This window comes from Ruditapes philippinarum, unplaced genomic scaffold, assembly GCF_026571515.1.
Source record: "Ruditapes philippinarum isolate M1 unplaced genomic scaffold, ASM2657151v2 ctg5687_1_1_1_1, whole genome shotgun sequence".
Taxonomy (NCBI): Eukaryota; Metazoa; Mollusca; class Bivalvia; order Venerida; family Veneridae; genus Ruditapes; species Ruditapes philippinarum.
In genome coordinates this window covers 1158-15962 of record NW_026861578.1, presented here as the reverse complement: position 1 = coordinate 15962, position 14805 = coordinate 1158, and the positions used below count along the sequence as shown (strand labels likewise).

Here is a 14805-nt window from a genome sequence, read left to right as displayed (position 1 = left end):
AAATTGACGATATATCCTTTTATTTTGTACTTAATTTTCGCTAGACAAGCTGTCCAAATAGGGTACATCGCCGGTCATGTATCTTTTTTTCAGGTAAAATATCAACTAAATCCAATATATATCTACTTACCAAATTCCTTTCCCCGACAGATACGCATTTCTACTACCGTAAATTTAATCCAATAAAACAAAAAAATCATAAATCTACTTAATATTTAAAATGATTATTGGTAACTGAAAAAAATGTGTTGCTATTTTATGACGTGCTGTAATTTACTACAGTATAATTTGACAGGTGTGGAACCTAATTCCCCCTAAGATCATTCAGTTCACTGATGAAGCGTAAAAAAATTGTGTGAATAAATTATGCAAATAAGACTTTTGAGCAGCCAATAAAAATGATTTGCCTGCAGTTAATATTAGGCTACGATTACGATGCGCAGCATCATACGTTGACAGACATGTTAACAATTTACTTTTCAAAAGAGTTGCTTATATTTTTGAAATGTGTACATCAATTATAACATATGTTCACACCTTTAAATTTGAAAGTCAGAATCAAACTGCAAAAATTTAATTATATGTACTATTAAGAACACGTTTTAGTAGGGTTTTTATAATGGAAGTGGCTAGCGTACGGGCCCGTACGGCTAGCCAAAAGTTTTAGCCGTACGTGAGTCACGTACGACTAGCAAGGACACGCTGTATTGGCTAGCCGTACGGCACTTTTCAAAATTTTATGGAAGTCGAAAATGCATATGTTATTTTATGACTTTAAGCGAGGATTTTAACCAAGAAACAGCATTAATTGTCTTTGGATGTTAACTTTTTAGAGATTAATCGCCTTGATCGCTATATATATCGATCTTTGTCAACGCAAGATGTCGAGAAAAAAAAATAGCCTTTGCTTGCATTTACACCAATTGAAATAGTTTACAAATTTTGATAATAATCCTTTTTTGTTTCATTAAGTTTAATTTTCGACACCTTTTATATGAAAAAAAAACAACAAACACTGAAAATGATTGTTGTTAGGCTCTTGATAATTGCGACAATTACCGACTGTACTGTATAGAAGTTTGTCCATCAAGGAAAGTTTGCATGTTCCGTGAAAGGCATTCTAAAATTCTATTGTCAGTCCCTGGATAGGTTTTAATTAAGGCTGATTAATTGATTGACTGTGCTTTTATGTTCGATATTTATCTACTGTTTTGAAAATTATATAATTATTTTTGCATTTCACCGTTTTTTTTTGTTTTTTTCATTCAATGTTCTTTTTATTTATTTATTCCACTCCGATCATTTTTTATTCGATCCATGTGCTTAAAATTAACAAAAATGATTTAATAATTCATACAAATAAAACAACAAATGATAAGCATGAAAATCAACAATTTTATAACGTTCGACTTCCATATAATTTTGAAAAGTGCCGTACGGCTAGACAATACGTACAGTGCGTCCTGGCTAGTCGTTCGTGACTCACGTACGGCTAGAACTTTTGGCTAGCCGTACGTTTCTTTATTTTTTTTTTATTTATTTTTTTTTGATATTGTTACGTATTTTGAACCATAAAAAATCTCCTCTACACCTCCTGTGAAAATTAAAATATCATGACTAATACAATATCAAACATAGATGATTCATGACGTAATGAGTGTTTACAAATGATGCAATGTTTGAAAAAAAGAGAATAAAAACACTCATAAAATATAACCTATTGCACATTATAAACCAAATTGTTTCACTTTAAAGTTGTACTTGAATTTGTAACTATGTATGCTATATAAATAAACGTCCCTCATAAGCTGTACGACAATGCCCTTGTTCATAACTAAAAAAGTTGCGAATGTTTATGGTGCGAATAGAAGAAGTTTTTTCTGAGCATGAAATAATTCATATACAGAACTTTGTATGTAAAGAATTTCACGATTATGAGTCATATTATTTGATGAATGGTAAGTGGCACAGTGTTTCAACCTGACTAAAGTTCCGATAATGTGTAGCGTTATTAAGGATTTTAATCAGATTGCTTAAATTAGCGTTATTTAGGGCTGATTTCAATTATATTTCACCGTTTTTAAATGTACATGTTACGTAAACAATATTTGGACGGATAAAATGTTCACTGCACATTTGCAACAACATAAACATTGAGTAATAAAAGTATTTTTTAAAGAAACAGTACTGTGACATTTGCTTCATCTGTTGAAAGTCTTACACAGTCAACGATTTGCTAATCAAATATATATTTTGTTTTGAATCTAGTAAGCAATGCCGAACATGCTGTAAAACACCATGGCAACGGATAACTACTGGTAACCGCCGGAACTGTCAAGAGTTTCTTTCGGTTTAAATTTATACCTAGATCCCAACGGAGAACAGAATAGCAACAACGACCACGCGGCTAAGATTCCCTCTTCAGTTGCACTCGGACACAGTAGTGTAGTGTGGATGGGCGTCTATTCCCGTACTGATGTGAAACCTCCGTATACAACCATCCATCTGTCCGTCCTTGTCCTGTTTTAAGAACAAATTGAAAGTACATTAATTAAACCTCGAAAGGTAATAAGAAAACACAAAATAAAAAATCAAGACGTTTACATTCAAGTCTCATCGTTAAAAAAGTATTTAAAATATACCATTTTTGCAAACAACTTTTTCTTCAATTAAATTACTAACACATTTGATGGAGGTATTTTATTCTTAACCGTAGCTCATATACAAAGGGCAACCTATTGCAATGAAAAGAACCATTGTAATTTGCTGGTCATTTACCATTTACGCAATTAAAATACACATATGTTTAAACCAGAAATACTTTGATCATAGTTGTAAACGTTAGGACGCATCTAAACTAACTTGCAGACCAGATTCTATTTCGATAGCTTCAAAAATATAAGATTTATATCTATGTATAAGGAAATGTTGATCATCATAAATAGTCATTGAGTGATCCTTTATAGAGAAACGTTTAAAACACTTAACGACATGCGCATTTGGCATATAAATCACTTTGAAGCATATGTTGTTTCTAACAACAAATTAATTTTCACTTCATTCAACGGTTTTCTGGAAATTGAACTTGTCTTAAGAATAGAAAAAAGACATCTTTAATAATTCAGTCCGTATTTATCTGAGAAGCTATGAAACAACCATATAGGAGTTAGCATTTAAGATAACTTGTTTTTCACAAATGTATATACCCATTAAATAAACATATCATTATCAAATTAAATATTTAAATAGTATGGTGGCATATTTCTGCCACCAGATAACCTGATACCTAACTAGTTAATCAAGAGGTTAACTAGTTACGTAACTAGTTAACCTGATACCTAACTAGTTAATTAAGAGGTTAACTAGTTACGTAACTAGTTAACCTGATACCTTACTAGTTAATTAAGAGGTTAACTAGTTACGTAACTAGTTAACGTGATAACTAACTAGTTCATTAAGAGGTTAACTAGTTACGTAACTAGTTAACCTGATACCTAACTAGTTAATTAAGAGGTTAACTAGTTACGTAACTAGTTAACCTGATAACTAACTAGTTAATTAAGAGGTTAACTAGTTACGTAACTAGTTAACCTGATACATAACTAGTTAATTAAGAGGTTAACTAGTTACGTAACTAGTTACCCTGATAACTAACTACTTAATTAAGAGGTTAACTAGTTACGTAACTAGTTAACCTCTTAATTAACTAGTTAGTTATATGGTTATCTGGTGGCAGAAATATGCCACCATAAAATAGTTAGAAAAAACTTACTTATACACCACGCTCTGTTGTATTCGATATTAAATAGTAATGTAAGATCAAAATATTTAGGACCGTGTTTGAGTAAATAGTTTGAGATAATTTGCAAATTATATTTAACTGCACAGAAAGGTTTTTAATAAACGGTTTACTTTTTGGCGTTATAGAACACAACACTGATTAACTTATTACGGACTCGAAATTAGAGAATAAACAAGAACTATCTTTACAAAAAGATACTCGACCGAAGTAAACCTGGTTAACTTGTATATGTTACTTCTTAGTTTTAGATGCATATTTATTTGACAAAATAAACAAAGGGGTATATTTTATAGTATAGCTGTCCTTTATATTTAAATTTATATTGGCAAGAACAATCCTTTACATTTTATTTTAGAATAGCCAATGAGATTCCCAGATTTAAATTTGTAATTCAAAATGACCAATGAAAATTCTTCTTATATTCAGTTCTTCCCTGTTAATTTTGCAGGAAGTCTAACTGATTTCAGATGGTCTTCGGCAAAAAATGAGAATATAAAACAATGTGTATTTTATGCGAGTATAAATACATCTTAATTTCCATTCGACATTCTTCCTGAATAATATGTTAGATTTTGTTTGCAATCTACCTTAAATTGTTCTAATTTGCGGTAAACTCAGATATAAAGTATTTCATACACTCGCTACAAAGTTCACATGTAAACATTAAATGCTTCCTGTTTCTATATTGCTTTACGACTGGTATTTATACACTAAGGAAGTACCGCAGATGGCAACAGTTTTAATGTAAAATGCTATTATTATTTCAATAAATATGAACGAAAAAATAAATTGTGCAAAAAAAACTTTACGTTTAAATTTAAGATAAGCTAATTTGCTTCTTTGGATTGTCTACACACTCACAGTACAGCCCAGATAGAATACGAAAGTGCATCCCCAAATTGACTACGACTTTTATAATTTAATGCTTTATTTGATTAAGTACAATATAGTCACTTCACACAAATTCAGTAAATAAATGCTTAACATGGATTCATGGATGTTTTAAAAGAGTAAGTTCATAGTTTCTCATGCAAGCAAAGTATTTTGAAAACGAATGAGAATCGCCAACAAATTGATAATTGCTCGAGAAATACTTTACGTTTATTTGAATTCGCGGGAAGCAAATTTTTGAGGAAAGGTCCATTTTGAGGGTCTATACAAATATTCGCGCTATTTTGAATTCACAGAGGTGACTGCCGAAAATCATAAATTGGCGTAGACCGCTCAGGTTTAAAAAATAATGGAAATGACTCTTAGAAAATAAGGCACTATCTTCGCAAGAAGTCTTCATTCATTTTACATAATTTTAATTGTAATCATCGTAGGGTCCACAGTTATTTTCAATACCTTTTTCTAACAATACGCTAATGTACAGAACAAAGACATTGTCTAGCGGACAGATTATGGCAAACAAAAGAATGCTCGTTGACGTGCATGATTTTTACATTACACAAAGTTTTACACTGCACTGAATGAGACCATCATTTTTTCACCGATTTCATAAAAAAGTTTTATTGAGTAATTTATTTTGTTTTCCATTTTTTTCATCAGTTAAAATCGTTTATGTTCGTGTTGTTTGTATTGTTTGTTTAGAAAAACAAATATGATCGGAGCAGATGTCAAGATGTTTATGGCGCAAACTATGAAACAATTAGCTTGATGCAATGGTACATTTAAAAAACTGATAATTATGCCAGCAAACTGATTAATGTACAGAGTTAAATTTTATACAGCTCCTTCAAAGCTTCACGGATGCCAGACATACCCCAGCATTGAACAAACTGATATACTTTGTTATTGAGAAGCGCGAAAATACCACTATGGTGTAGAAATATTTGCGATAAACATTTCTTCGCGGATCGAATGTCACCGCGAAGATCGCGAAAATTTGAAGCCCGCGAACTTTTCTACATATACAGTATTGTACAAAAACAACAGAATTTATCATTTTTTTAATAGAACTGCGCATGCGTGTATTACATAAGCGTGAATAAAGTAGTTCAAATTATCTGACGAATTTTATGGCTCTAATGCGTGCAGACGATTTGATGTATCGGAAACAATGAGTTGATGACATTTGTACCAGGCAGACTCCCCTTTCAAGTCTCTCTCTCCCAGAGAGCCAGTATTTTTCAAAGTTCAAAGCACGATGGTTTCAAGGTTTGAAGAAAAAAAATACAATTAAGAAAATGTGTGTCAACTAAGTAATGTAGTTAAATGAAAATTTATGATTAATCAATAATACTACACTGTTGTTGTTTACTTTGTGTATACTTGGAATTTATTATTTCAGGTCAATGCAATATTAACCACAACAAAGAATATTTCAAGTACAGTGAAGGTAAATTACGATTTGACATTTTCCGCCGTCAGCACAAAAGAACACAAAGAAGAATTTTAATCGATGAATTATTTCTTGTGATAAAATTCAGAACATTGCATCATTTAGAAAGATTATTACTCAGCCATACCGGTCATTCTTTGTTACCGTCTCGAGTATAATTAAAGAAGAAAAGTATGCTAGGAACATGCCTTTTGCCTAAATTTGATATTATATTGAGGAGGTGTTTGCAGCAGACGATAAAGCAGTTGGTAATAATAACAAAAATAAAACGAATTGGTACACGGAAAAATCTAGCCGGAATGCCAATCCTAAAACAACAAAAACAAAAACCATTACCGTCTCGTACCTGTAATTCTTTTACACTTTTAGATTGATGGTGCGCCGGATTTCTGTTGCCAAAATTGATTGACGTAAAGCCTCCGCAACTGACGTAATACTGGTCGAAGTACTCTAATTCATCTACGAGAAATATACCTTTTCCGTGCCGTCTGATGAATCGCACCTGGAAATAAATAATGAATAAATAAATAAGTATGAGTGACAAAGATTTTAGACCGAGATAAAATAATAATTGAAGAAAGAACAGGTACCCTATTGTTCAAAAAATAATCACAGCTGGAGATGATACTTTGTGCATATGTACATCTTATTGGAACATATAATTCAGACAATTGTTGAAGTGAATAAATGAAAGAGGAAAAATATTACAATAATAAGTACAATTACAATGTTTCGTTAATTCAAAAATCATGAAATTTCCATATAGTTTTAAAAAGAAAGATAAAATCAAACAATGTAATGGTGTAATCATAAAACCAAGTACTTATAATATACCAATTAATATGGTATGAATAAGACAAAATGTAAAGCGTTTGAAATTCCGGAGCGTGTGTCTTATTAAACTTACCCTATGCCATTCTCCGTCATCAACTCGAACTGGAATCGTAAAGTCAGCGAAAGAACTCATGCATCTGATCTTGAACTGTGGGTAACCTTCATGCAGACTACCGGAAATCATGTCTTGAAGGTCGTTTCGCCTGACTGCATAAAACAACGTGCCGTTACCGGAAGTGGTCTTGAATTCAAATCTCAGTGAATGCCTGAAATATTGATAATGAAGCTTTATTCTTTTGCTCACATTCATCTTAGGAGGGATAGGGATGTAAATGGTCACTGACGTATTGATGTTAATTTTAAAAAGCTGGGATGCACGTAAACATGTACTAGTATAACCTTACGTTTAAAAAACATTTTACGAAGTTCACTTGGTGTAATTTGCCATTTGCTGTTCATAAACACCTTCGCAAATTTTCAATAACTGCATTCAAAACAAAAATGACATAATTAAACTATAGACGCAAATTTAAAACTATCGGAAATCGGTTCATGATTTTTTTGGCGCCAATTTTAATGTATATTGTTTAGACGTTCATAAAATTATGTTTTAATAGCTATAAATCGTTTGAAATAAAATGAAATATTGCACAGATTTGTGTCAGATTTGATTCTGAACGTTGACAGGAAAATTGTTTCTCTTTATTGGGGTTAAATACTGAAAAAATATAAATTGCGGTTTACTTTGTGAACAAGAAAAAGATAAAGCGCGCGCCAAACAGAAGGTATCATGTAGCATTAGGGACAAATTGCCCAATCAATGTTAATATGGATGGGGTGAAAAAAGGGTAGTAGTTTAAACATTAAGAATACCCTTGCAGTGTTTTTTAACTTCAAAAGATCACTGTGTAACGGAGTAATCAATTTGATTATGTCTTTAAATATCTTTAACCCTATGATACAGACAATTTATAGATAAGAATGTATAAGCACATTGAAAGTAAAACTTCGACCACAAATTTAATTACGTAACGTGTTTTGTTACAAACTGATTATATCACTACAATAGTACTAAAATTAAAACAATTATCAATTTAATACAGGACCAAAAATCAAATCACGTGGTTAAAAGATGTTTGCTAATCTACTTTGGTTGGTTATTCGTTATTTTGTTGCCTACAAATCTGTATTTGTCTATTGATAAACATATGATACTTTAATGGCAAAGAAAAGATAGACTGTATAGCTACTTTAAGAATGATTTATTCAACCGTTTGGCGGGATAGGAAAGGCGAATGTCATTGAAATTCGACGCGCGTCTCCTTGACATTGACCTCCAAGGAACTTTACTTTAGAAAAGGTCAATGAGTTTAAAAAACTTCAAATTTCACTTACCGGTCCTCGAAGGGTTCTGAGAGTGAGTCTATATATACATTGCTTTGATCAAATGGCTCGATTTTGACACCATAGCTGGTCTGTATATCGATCTTCGAAGACTGAAAAAAACAAAAAAAAAAAACAAAACTTAATTCTACGTCTGCCCCCTTTCGTTTTAATTTCCCAATGCTTTTAAGATTTTTTTTTTAATGTTTTTTATCTTTTTAAATCTTGCTTTTGGTTAAAAAAACCATTAGTACCCTGTACATTTTTCTTTGCCGGGTCATTCATTTCTTTTAAAAGGTTTTTTCTTTGCCCATTTATTTTCTTTTATGTGAAAAAGGAAAATAGAAAAAAAAAATAGAGTACCCCCAATAATTAGTGTCTTGTTTGAAGTCCATCCGCCCCGTACAAATTTTCGTGTCCGCATTTTTTTCCGAGAAAACGAAATACGGAAATGTCAAAAAAATTTTTTTAAGGGAATATTCCATTGAAAATGCAACCCCAAAGGGACCGCATACATTTGCGTGTCCATGTCGGACCATTCAACTTGAATCTATCACAGCTGATTGGTTATGCAGTAAGTATTTAGTAAAATTCGTTTCCGCGCTATTTTTCTGCAAGGACATGATTTCAATGGACATTTGTAAGAACATTCAATAGCAACAGAAGATGCGAAATAGCGCATATCATTTGCATATTCCGGTCGAACCATTCAACTCAAGTTTTATGGCCTTTGATTGGTTATGTAGTATGTTTACAGAAAAAAAATCATTTCCGCGCTATTTCTTAGCAACTGCTGACTGGCTTTTAATTAACTTTAAATCAAAAGAAGATGCGCATATTATTGACAGTTTCAAACAGATATTTTAACTTACAGTTATTGACCCTGAATAGAAGGTCAAATTGTTGTACTTTGATTGAATTTGTATTTTAGCTATTATTTTGTTATTAACAATTATTGTCTTCATACTTGGACATTACAAACACTTTGAACAACACCTCCAAGGTGTTTAAATTGAGTCTGATATTTTCCCTTTAAATCACATTTACCTTAAAGTACACCTTGCTAAATTTGCCATAACTTTGTAATAAATACTTAATTAATAGACATACTAGGACAAAAAATCACTTAATGGAAAACATTTGAAGATATAAATTCAACGAATTGCTTGTTTTAGATTTACATTGCACTGAATGCGTGTATCATAAACTAAAACCTGTGCTCAGTTGTTAAAACAGTGCGCAATAAAATAAACTAAATTAAAGGAAAAAATAAAATTGTTTTTAGACGTTTATACATGTAATTAATAAAGAAACTGTCATCATATTGCCCTGACCTGTCACTAATACCATGAAATAATTATACCCATTTATTAACGAAGGTCGAAAAATAAATCAGTTTCAACCCACCCTTCATTTTCAAATGTTGAAAGAAGTCTTATTTTAATTTCTTTTTCACAACTTTTGCGGTCAGAAAAAATCTAACTGTAGCATTTAAAAATAATATGGAAAGTAAAATTTGATAAGGTATGGTGTTGTTTACTTTGTCAAAACATATGAGTCCACTTGTTTTGAAATGCCATCCAGTGGTGTCTAATATATAGTTACGCCAGGAGGTGTATTATTTCGAGCGTTTATATGTCTATAGGCAATTATAAACAATGATGCAACGATCGATTATCGGAAAACTTTTTCAATTACCCTGCTGGAGCCGTGGGTGATAAGGCTTTGCTACCAGTATCGAGCCAGACCAGCCTGCATACCAGTGCAGTTTGACCATGCTCTATATTGTTGGATGACTAACATCATATTTTTATTTGAATATGAAAACAGAAACTTATAAGAGACAATCTAAGAAAAAAAGAATGGAAAGTTGGCAAGTTCATTTTAGAAATTCAGCGGTAAGAATTTTATTGACTTTAAAGTTAAATTATAATGTAGGTATATAATTATTTTACCTTTTGTATAATATATTTGTTGCGGTTTGTTTCTGTCAAGTGACTATAAAATGTATATTTTAATTGCTTTAACGAGTCACTTTCTCCCGCCAGTCGTCAGTACTAACTTCTTGCGAGTATTTCGTAGGTGTTAATATAAAACATTACTATAAATAGAATTTATTTCTTTTCATATCATATACTTGTATAATTATATAGGTATATTATGTATATTGTGTTAAACACGTTTAAATACGATAATTAAGATTTTCCAGAGTGTTTAAGTGCAAATGTTAACTAATAAAGGTAAATGAAGTTTATGAAATTAAACATTTCACATAAAAAACGTATGAAAACAAAAATTAACAAGGAAGGGGAAGTTCAATGAATGCACCCTAAACAAAAACCCAGCAACACTCGATCGATAAGAGCTGAGCAGGACACCGAACAAAAATAGAAGAGAACAAGCAACATGTCATCAGCAGTAAGAAGCCCAGCAGGGTACCAAACAAAGACGCATTACAAAACAAATTTCGTTATTTCTGAATTTTCAAAAAAAAAATGCTTTCCCAACTTGTGTTCGTTAAAAACATAACATTGAGTACAGGAATTTAGACTAGGCGGGTTTCAAACTAAAAAAAGATCAGTCGTTTGCCTTGTACAGGAATTTAGACTAGGCGGGTTTCAAACCAAAAAACGATCAGTCGTTTGCCTTTCTTTCAATTTGACATTGATTTGAATCAATACTTTTAAGAATTATGTCAAGTAAAATAATAGCTGTTTTCACACAATTGATAAAATATATTCATCGGATCTTGACATAAATGCACATCGTGCATTTGATCTTTATACAAATTTACCGAATGGAGTGGCGGTGTGGCCGATTGGTTAACGCGTCAGACTAGTAATATAAGAATTGCTGGTCGCGTTAGTGGACAAGCTGTTGTTTCAATGAGCCAGAAACTTTACATTTATTGCTTAGTACTGGTTTGTTCCAGGGAACGGATTCGACAGCGTTTCGAGAAGCTGATAGCTTCCAACACAATCGAACTAAAATAAATTTATTTTATCATACCTTAAAAACAATTTTGTCATGACATTGATCAGGAACGGTTTTAATTGAAAGGAAATAAATATTTCATATATAAAATGAACAAAGCATTAACATTGCTTTTTTCAAATATCAAAATTCACATATACTTTTCTTAATAACTCAGACCTTTCGTAAATTGTGAATTACTTAACATTCGTTTTGAAAACTCAATAAGTTTATTCTGTCATCCTCTTTTTCATTTTAATAGTTAGACTAGTTTTTAAAAGTGGTTTCGTAAAAGTATAAAAGTATCTGTATCTTAAACTAAACCAAAATTAATACAATAATGCATGTGGTTTTGCTTAAGCTACAAAAAAACTCAAACAAAATGTAAGCTATTGTAATTTAAATGATAAATTCATGACACATGCGACACCTTTTAATTTTCCTTCATTTGCGTTTTAATCATTTTGTTCGTTGAAAACACTCCTTCTTAAATAATTAGCTATGTAATTTAACGCTATTTTCAAACGATTAGATATTCAATTTTAAACTACTTTAGTTGTATTCCCATTTATAAAAGTAATCAAATTATGTGCTAAGATTTGCGTGCACGTTTTTAATTAATTTCCTTCTAGATAAAATTACGCCCGGCAAACACTTTAGATAATAAAAGAACTATGCTATGATATTTGATCTTTTTAATGAATGATTAGTTTGACCTTCAAACGTTTGATAGAATAAATGATGAATAACAAAAAAAAAACTAACATGAAATTTATTGGTTTTAAAGCGGTAAGACTAAAAAGCTGTAGACAAACAAAATTCAGACTGATTTAGTTTGAGAAAAGTATGAACTTTTAATGATCAACATTATTTTTTGTCCAATCACATTGTAGTATTTTTCAAATTTCTGCTAAGTCTAACTTTGGTAAATGTGTACTAACTAAATAAAATTTACTTAATCTGTCGTCTAACCAGTCTAACAAATTTCAATAATGCATTATATTATGGAGGAGTTAGAGATATGGTTTACACTCTGATTTGTAAAATGTCAAGGTAAAAAAAATTAGTCGAGTTCAGGTGTTTGTAAATGTGAGGATACAATCAATTGATTTATTACATAGATAATACATGTTGGACACGCAGAGACAAATGATTACATAGTAACTTTTTTATATCCTTTTTACTTTAAGAAAAATGTCTGTTATAAATTGCTGACTGTTTTAAACTTTATATTTTCCAAAACATAATTTTTTTCACTTGATAGGAATGAACTGCATTAACAATCATTGATATTAAGAATACAATGATTACATTTTTTGGCTGGAAAATTGATTGTTAATGGACCCCTCCACTTTTTCATCTAAACAAGTATACTGCCCCAACACTGTACTGTAGTGAGATAAATCCCTTTCATAAAAGTTTGGCAACATATATCGCAGTTATGATTACAGGATTAAAACAAAACTCAATATCTACCTGTTTCTTTTAGACTGTTGTCCAAAAAAAACACACACACACACACGATATTTGACCAATGTGCATTTGGCAAAAATTTTACTCATAAGAACCGTTTTCAAATGTTCATAGAATAACCGTTGAAAAAAAAAAAAACAAAAGAAAAACAAAAACATTACAATTATCGTTACAATCTTTTATGATTTAAATGGTGCGAAAAAGTAACATTTGATTTTTTTTCAATTTCCCTTCTTACCAAATGTAATTAACAATGACTTATATCTTATGGCACTCATTTATATAACAAATTCATCTTTTTTCAGTTACATCAAAAATTTCGCTATATATTTTGACACATTTAAGATTAAAATTTGTTAAATATATTTATTTTCTATATTTACTTTCTGAAACTTGAAACAGATTTTTGTTGTTGATTTATTGTCATTATTACTATAATTATTATTTTTGATATTATTATTATTATTATTATTATTATATAATTATTATTATTACTATCATTATTATTATTATTGTTGTTGTTGTTGTTGTTTTATAATTTTTGCAAATTTGATTCGAATTTTTTGTTTTCATTTCAATATCCACTAAACCATAATTTGTTTGTGTCAATTCCGATAAGAACGCATCAAGACAAAAATTTAAAATGGCTAATACTTCTTTACTTTTTTAGCTGAGAAAAGTTTACCTTAAGACTCATAATGTCCCAAAAATGCTTTTATGTTTAACCTATGTTTAGTTCTCAAAGCTTTTTATATTTGGTGTCGTGTTATTGTTTCTAAAAAGTGACTTATTTGCAAGTAACATGAACCATCTTTTGCTTAATATGCTTAATACTTAATAACACATTCTAAAAACATTATAAAACTCTTGTTTGCCTTTTCTAAAGAAGGAAACATTTCTTCGTTTCTGAAGCATAATGTGCCTGTAAATATCAGTGAATACCATGGTTTTATAACCAAACTATATCATAAAAACACGTAGTAGCTCAATGCGCTAAACAGGCATATCTAATACTTTGCAAAATGAATACCACAGTTAAAAACATCATATAAAAATACCTTTATAAAAATAGCAATAAAAAAGTTCTTTTCACCTGCAAAATTAAATATATGAAAATAATTATCATATTCTCGCAACAGGAATAAGAAATTATAAGTATTTAATAACATTAAAACTTACTTACCCCAGAACATATAGAGCGGTCACGGCGCAAGCTTCTACCTTACTTCGCAGTAAATTATTCCCAAGGGTAAATAATAAAACATATATCATTTTATTATCATTCTCAGAAACAAGCATATTTTTTAATCGAATAAAATCTGTTTGATAAGATTATTTCAAACAATTTAAAATAAACGTCGGTATGATAAAGCTAATTAAAATTGAGTCTATACAAGTTTTTATGTGTATACTACAATATATTATTTTAACAGCTTTTGATATTATTTTCTAATATCTGAAAATATAAATCTTTTATAAGTTTTGTCTATATTATAGCACTGACGACAACAACTGCTTTAATACGTTCTGTATTCCGCTTAAATACGACTTTTTCACCGCGCACCTGGTATTTCATTATCTAAATCTCACTCATTCATAAAATACTCCTTATCGATGGGAAATTTATAAGCACGTGACATGGACTTCAAAAATTTTCCGATTTGGACCGTTTTTGGTCATGGCTTTGCGCCATGCCGCTTTAGCACAACACTCTGTCCTTAATAGATTAATTTTATAATTTTAAATTATGCTTCACACGAATGTCATTAATTTTAAAACATTGAATTCTTTATTCGAATGTGAATAACAAATAAGTTAACAATTGAGATAATAAGGGCATATAAATAAAAATATTTACTTTGTTAAGCTGGATAAAAGGAAATTTGGATACACCATCCAAAGAATCTGAAATGGTTAATGACTACGTTTATTGTTTATAAAATCCAGTCGAATTTAAAAATGACCTGGATAAGTTTTCAATTCCTAATAAATAATG

The 14805-nt window shown here is 30.5% G+C and overlaps 1 protein-coding gene across 1 annotated transcript; it reads right to left on the bottom strand.

The window, feature by feature from the left end:
• Positions 1 to 1658: 1658 nt before the first annotated feature.
• Positions 1659 to 14027, bottom strand: LOC132716237 (uncharacterized). Its single transcript, XM_060699470.1, has 5 exons — positions 13993 to 14027; positions 8376 to 8476; positions 7054 to 7246; positions 6493 to 6648; positions 1659 to 2520 (listed from the first exon to the last, which is right to left on the bottom strand). The coding sequence occupies exons 3-5, from the start codon at positions 7162 to 7164 to the stop codon at positions 2422 to 2424; spliced, it is 366 nt and encodes a 121-aa protein (XP_060555453.1). The 5' UTR covers positions 7165 to 7246; positions 8376 to 8476; positions 13993 to 14027; the 3' UTR covers positions 1659 to 2421.
• Between the last annotated feature and the right edge of the window lie 778 nt (positions 14028 to 14805).